General features: G+C 39.7%; 1 protein-coding gene across 1 annotated transcript in view; it reads left to right on the forward strand.

Moving 5' to 3' along the window:
• Positions 1-7,491, forward strand: part of MROH9 (maestro heat like repeat family member 9) — a 106,035-nt gene that overhangs the window by 59,283 nt on the left and 39,261 nt on the right. Inside the window, exons 14-15 of the mRNA XM_045297963.1 lie at positions 3,778-3,919; positions 6,488-6,660. Coding sequence (XP_045153898.1) covers positions 3,778-3,919; positions 6,488-6,660 — 315 coding nt within the window. The remainder of the gene's footprint in view (positions 1-3,777; positions 3,920-6,487; positions 6,661-7,491) is intronic.

Here is a 7,491-nt window from a genome sequence, read left to right on the forward strand (position 1 = left end):
AGGGAAAGACATGACAAAATAACAATTTATAAATTATCAAGGGCTCATGAGGGAGGGGGGAGCGGGGAGGGAGGGGGAAAATGAGGACCTAATGCTGGGGGCTTAAGTGGAGAGAAAATCTTTTGAGAATGATGAGGGCAATGAATGTACAAATGTGCTTTACACAATTGATGTATGCATGGATTGTGATAACAGTTGTATGAGCCCCTAGTAAAATGATTTTTAAAAAAATAAAGATTTGCTCTGCTTTGGGGAGGTAGCTCTTCTCCAGTATTATTTTAAGTGACCTTCAACTTGAGTACTGATAGTGCTATCAGGGGAATACGGGACTGCTAACTTTACTGCTGGTCTTTCAAACCCGCCAGCAGATCTTTGGGAGCAAGATCAGGTTGTCTGTTACCACTAAGCTTTTTAAAGCCTACAAAAAATCCTACACAAGGTACTGTGAGTCAGAGTCTACTCCATGGTATTGAATTTGGGTTTTGTTTTCTTAGGGGCTCGTCTTCTGGCACTGTACTTGACAATGTTCTGCTGCTATTCTTAAGGTTTCCAATGGGTGATTTTTCAAAAGTGGTCTGCCTGCTCCTCCTCATGTGTAATTTCTCAAGATCTGTAAGATTTAAAAATTGTCCCCCATGGGTGACCCAATGGTATTTGAAATACGGGTAGCATAGCTCCCAGTATCATAGTATCATGCAAGCCACCACAGGGTGACAAACTGGCAGACTAATAATGGAAGTCCTTATAAACTTTGCTTTCTTTTCATTTGAAAATTCCGCTTGTCTTTTTCTTTTCTTATACCATAGGAGGGGAACTGCAACTTACCCAACCTTGGGAAAGTTATTGCTTTTTTTCTTATCTGGTATTTAGTTTTTGTAAAAGTTCTTTGGAAAGTTGAAAAGAACTCCATTTTTTCTATGCATTTGATCTGTTTTAATGATACTTAAAGATATTCTATGAAAGTCTTTAAACTATAAAACTATCATTATGTTTTTAAATCTTTTTAATGCATTGGATCTGTTTTAATGATATTTAAAGATATTCCATAAATTCGTTAAGAGCTATAAAACTGTCATTACGTTTCTAAGAGATTTTAAATATACATGTGTGTGCTCATATATCTAAATATGTATTGGTTGCTATGTATTTAGACACACACAGACACATGACAACCGTATCTTCATAGACTGAATCGCCTTAATCTAACCTCTAGGTCCTGGGCCACTCCTCCCATCTATCTTCCAGCCTCACTCTCCTCCATTCTGCTCTTTCCTGCCAACCCCTGTCACTCGGGCATTTAAAGTGCTCAAAAGTGTCATGCCCCATCGAGCCGTTGTACACGGGTCACCTTTCTTAAAAGAAACTTCTATACTTTATCTAGTTTATGCCAATGTACTTTTAAGAAAAAATCCACATGTTATTTTATCTGAATTCAGTCTGGACTGTGCAATCTAAATGTAGTACTCTTAGATATTTTTGTGGTTTCCTGCAGCTTCCTTCCTCATATTGGTCACAATGGACACATTTGTTTACATTACAATTGTAGACTATACTATAATATCGTATTAGTGTTGGGAGTCATCGAGTTGGTTCCCACCCATAGTGCTCCTATGCCCAATAGAAGGAAACACCGCCTACTCCTGTGAGATTCTCACAATCGTTCCTTTACTTGAGCCATTGTTGCAGCCACTGTGCTGATTCATATCATTGAGGACGTTCCCCTTTTTGCTGCTCCTCTATGCCCTTCTAGGGACTGGTCTCTTCCGACAACATGTCCAAAGAATGTAAGACAAAATCGCACCGTCCTTGCCTTTAAGGAGCGTGCTGGCCATATTTCTTCCAGGATAGATTTGCTTGTTCTTTTGGCAGTCCATAGTGCTTTAAAAATTCTTCACCAGCACCACAATACAAACTCATTACTTCCTCCCCAGTCTTTCTTTTTCAGTGCCCGACTTTCACATGTATCCAAGGCAAGGGAAAATACTATGACTACGATCAGACACCTTAGTCCTCATAGTAACACCCTCGATTTTCAATACTCTCAAGAAGTCTTGTGGAGCAGAATCACGCAGTGCAACACGTCTTTTGATCTCTTGACTGATGCTTCCATGAGCATTGATCGTGGATCCAACAAGTTGATTGGCAACTTCAATCTTTTCTCCATGTATCAGGACGTTACCTATCAATCCAGTTGGATTTCGGTCTTCTTCACATTGCGTTGTAATCCAGATTGAAGGAGGAAATCCTTGATCTTCATCACAAAATGCTTCAAATCTTCCTCACTTTCTGCAAGCAAAGTTGTGTCATCTCTACATAGTGGGTTGTTAATCAGCCTTTCTCCAGTTGATCCTGCATTCTTCGTCATACAACCCAGTACCTCTGATTATTTTCTCAGCACACAGATTGAATATGTTTGGTGAGATAATATGACCCTGGTGCACACCTTTCCTGATTTTTAACCATACAACTGCCTCTTGATCCATGTACAGATTGCACAGGACCGATTTTTAACCATACAACTGCCTCTTGATCCATGTACAGATTGCACAGGACCACAATGCAGTGGTCTGGAATTCTCATTCCCTATGGTGTAGGCTAGTGTGATACAATCTAGTGTAGTATCCTGGTATAGTTTCATGAATAGTATCTGTTTCTTGCCTGTATTACACCTGCGGCTGAATGCTACAAATGTCTAGGTTTGAATTCTTGAAAATTACTAAGGGTGAAATAATTAACAGAATTGGAGCTGTTCCCATTCAAAAACCAAATGAAACAAAACAATTTTTGTGACACTATAGACATATATGGCATTGAGCAATGTCTGACTGAATATTAAACAATGCACGCCTGTATATATAAACACTCATTGTCTACTTGACTAGGAGAATGAGTTAATTAAAATCAAAGCACTAATTGCTTAACAATTAAAGGGGAAATCATATGCATATGTAAATGTATAAACAGCATCTATTTTTTATTCTGACTGCTACTTCAACAGAATGGGTAAGTATAAGAATTTGAAGTTTTTGAATGACTCATGTTCCAATTTCACAGAAAGTGTCTTGATTTCTGTAAATAAATCAGAAATCTTGCACTTTACCAGTGAATCTGCTCATGCATTTGTTAACTGGTTTTGTTTGTTTGAACTATTGTTAATTAGGTGGGGGCGTACAGATCAGATCATCAGTTTTACAATCAACAATTCATAACATTTTGCTTCAAGCCATCTGTTACAATCCCCTGAATGTATCATCAGTTATCCCACTCCATCCCTGTGTTTCCTGTTTCTATTCCTCCTCCTTTCCTAGCCCTCTGAAATTTGTCCTGGGGCAATGTTGCCCATTTGATCTTAGAAGGTGGATTATTCTAACATACAGATGAGTTCAATTCCAGACCTTAAGGGTTACTAAGGGCTATAGTTTTGGGGGTTCCACTAGTCTCTATGTAGCACCTTCTAATGTGATAATTCCTTTTCACAGAAGTTGGTCATGGTAGGTGGGCACCATCTAGTAGAGACTGTTTGCATGGTCCACTGGACTAATTATTTCCCAGTGCCTTTCCATTTTGTCACTCATTTTCCTCTGGATGCAGAGGCCAATAAGTAGTTCCCCCGTAGATGGCTGCTAATGTCCTTTTAAGACTCCAGTTGCTACTCAGCAAAGTAGGATATGAAATAGTCTTTGTGAACTATGTTATTCCAATTGACCTTGGTGTCCCCAAGACTCAGTCCCTCAAGGTATTTGTTTATGTCTAAGACCTTTTTGCTTTTTCCCTCAGCTTTTGAATAACTTCTTCAGTAATCCATTTCCAGAAGAATTTTTGGTTCTTTTCATAAACTGGGTAAATGATGTAAATCCTTCTGTATGTAAACTGAGCTTGCAGAAAATTGCCACCATGGCACCAGTTGTCAATAAGGTAGGTGTGTGTGTATGTGTGTGTGTGTGTGTGTGTGTGTGTGTGTGTGTGATTTTGGTCATCCAGTTCTATCACAATCAGATTTTTATATTGTTCACTGTCTTCTAGATAACACATGTACATTTTTTCAGGTTCTATACAGCAAAAAGTTACCCTGATGGTGTAGTGGGTTAAGTATTGGACTGTAATTGCTGATGCAAATCCACCAGTGTCTCCATGGGAAAAAGAGGAGGCAATCTGATTCCATAAATATTTTGTCTCAGAAACCCAATGGACTCTTCCCTAGAGGGTTACTATGAGTCAGAATCAACTTGATGAAAGTGGATTTGTATAGCCAAAATAATATCAAAACATTTTGTTTTATTAATAAGAAGACTGCACTGACGGGCAAGGATGACTTAAGTCAACTGAGCAGCTGTATCACTTTACTTCTTTTTTTCTCCCAGAAAACAATTCACTTCATTCAGAACTTATTTATAAACATTGTCCCGCATTAAACCTCTCCTTAAGACAGACAGGCATAGAAACCTATACATATGTGTGTGCACACACACATACATACACATATCCACACACGTGAGTTCCTATTTCAGAGTACTTGCTCACACTCATAATACTTTTCTTCCTCACCCATGTATATTTCCATTTTGTCTTCTTTTTCAATCATCTTGAACGTTACCGCTTACTCTGATTGCCAGCAGACTCATCCATCTGAGAGCCATGCCAACTGTGAATTTATTCAATATTTTTGTATCAGTGGATACCAAAGAACCAGAAAGGTTCTTGAGCTAGAAACATCAGCATCACCTGGTATCTTGTTTAGACATGCAGATTGTCAATCTCCAATCAAGATCTATTCTGGGGATGGGGCCCAGAAAGCTATGTTTTTGAAAGTGATCTAGGCGATTCTCAGACAAGTAACAGTTGAAAATCACTGCCTTATATTATTTCTCACCTTGCCACTCATGCATCTTGCCTTCCAGGTAGGGGGAAGCTAAGCAAACCCCTAGGTTTGTAATCGCTTATGAACTCCAAAGTTCCTTGCACAAAATGGAGAATGTATATGCTCCATAAATGTTTCTTGCTTTAATAAATCTAATAAAAAATGAATCTAATAATAAATCCTTATTTGTCTGCTGAGCATAGTCTCAGAAAGTTTTAAATCTGCCTGTGGACACCCATTTAGAATGAGATGAAGCATAGACAGTCTTAAATAAATCATATAAGTCAGTTGATTTATTAACAGTGTGCACTCTAAGCATCTTTATTGCCTTGTTCAGAACCAATCTCGTGGTTAACAAGTGACAGGAATAGTCTATGACGAGGTCAGCCAGGAGAGCAAGAGAGAAGTTATTAAGGTTGAATGGCTTGGGACTCATAACAACCTCGTGTAACAGTTTAGAACTTCCCTGTAGACGTTTCTTGACTGAAATCTTTACATCTTTCTCCCTCTAAACTGCTCGGCGCACTTGAAGTATCAACCTTTCAGTTAGCAATCAAGCCTTTAATGGATGCACCATTAGACCACTAAGAGAAGCAAAGGCGATTAATCTAGGTTTCATAAGACTGGAGTCCCCAGCCAGATACAAACAGCCTCTGACTCTGAGATAGTTTGGCTACTTACGTTTTTGCTACTTAAAGTTATTGTTCGGGCAAATATGATAAATTCAGTGAGTTTTAATTCTTTCCTTCAGTTCTTTTATTTCCTATCATTCTTGCTCTTATTTCATGTCTCCTTGTCATGTTTCCCCTTGCTGGATGTTTGAGTCAGATCTGAAATGGATCCCCAGGGCTTTGCTTAGTGGCTCTGTGGCTCTCATCTCCAAAGATATCACTAACACCCATTTACTATAGAAGTCACAGATGTCATACTGCCAGTGGTAGGCTGGTAAATCTCTCGAAACAGACTTCTCAGAAAACAAACCCAGTTTTCCTCTGTAAATACTCCTGTGATAGCTGTTTGAAACTATCAAGGGGACAACACTCATTGTAGGCTTGTAAAGAGGTTCACAGGAGTATAAAAGTGTCTGTGATTTCCACCAAACAGACAAATATATGTTGATAGCCTTGACTTTGTTAGTTGCTGCTGTCAAGTCAGCCCCCAACTCTTGGTGACCCTATGTGTTTCAAACAACTGCTTCCCAGGGTTTTCTTGACTAATATTTATGGTAGCAGTTTGCCAGGCTTTTCTTTTGTGGTAGTACTGAATGGGCTCAAACCGCCGAACTTCAGGGCAAACAACTGATTTGCAAGGCACTTGCACCACTGAGGCGCCCTAAGTAACCTCCGGAGTATAGATAATAGTGAAATGTCATAAAATAATTAGAAAGTGATACATTTTCAGTACTTCATACCATTGTTTTTATTTCATCGGTGTCTTACATTTGTTCATAACCCTTTTAAGAAGCTGGTTCACACAAATATTGACAATTGGGCAGTCAAGTCTTGCAAGCCAGCTCTAGCACACCACTGTGTGTTGCCCAGCCTCAGAGGTGTGAGTGTGCGATGTTAGCTCAAGGTTCCTTCTAGATCCAACCCCCCGCATCATTCTCTTGCTTTTGTCTATAGATAGAAAATGTCTGCAGCTTAATATTATCGATCTTGGATGCCTTCTTGTCCAAAGATAAGACGGTGGTAATTCGGGCCTTGATCACCCTCCGAAAACTTTTAGAAAAATTGGACAAGGTCATCTATTCCTCTCTATGCACCAAAATTGCTGCCAGCTACTGTCCTCTGATGGATCATGTGAGTTACATGTGGGAGTACATCTGGGTATATGGGATTATCAGGTTTTGCAGATCCACCGATGCCCCAGCAGATGCAATATCACATTCTAGAACATGCCAACTGGAAATGGTCATGGTGTGCAAAATCATTATTTCTTCTCCAGAAGTTCCCAATGGTAAACATGTAAGTAGTGTCCTTTTCTTCTTAACTACACTGAGAACCTGAAAAAGTCTTCCTGTTGTCAATAAGAGTCAAAAGACAGTCTCTGCCTTCGGACCAAAGAGAAAGTATAACTCGGTGGTTGCAGCTGGTGGTGGTGGTGGTAATTTCTGTGGGATTGTTTCAGACCTGTGTACACTGACAGTGGATCCATGGGGTTTTCAAGACAGTGACCTTTCCAAAGTTGATCACCAGGGCTGTTATCTGAGGCACCTATGGGTGAGTTTGAACAACCAACCTTTCAGCAAGTAGTCAAAGTGCTTAACAGTCTTCATCACTCAGGTATTATTAAGCATAACTTTGTGGTTGCTATGTGCCATCATGTCATAACAACCATAGAATACAGAATATGACTTCATCGGGTTTCTTACGCTGTAATCTTTAAGGGAGCAGACCGCCAGGTCTTTGTTCCTCTAGAGCTGCTGGTTGGATTTTACTGTTGATCTTCCAGTTATCAGCGGAGTGCTTAAACATTGCACCACCCAGCTCCCTAATTGAGAGGTTATAAATTGTGTTGCTTGATGGACATTGGGCCCCCACTCAAGTACTCCCTCAATGCAAGAGTACTTTGTTCTATCAAACTGGCATTCTATGTTGTTCACCTTCCCGATGCGATCGCTGGAGACAAAG

Source organism: Echinops telfairi, unplaced genomic scaffold (assembly GCF_000313985.2).
Source record: "Echinops telfairi isolate 266 unplaced genomic scaffold, ASM31398v2 ScPeMD7_7424;HRSCAF=8462, whole genome shotgun sequence".
In the NCBI taxonomy this organism is placed as follows: Eukaryota; Metazoa; Chordata; class Mammalia; order Afrosoricida; family Tenrecidae; genus Echinops; species Echinops telfairi.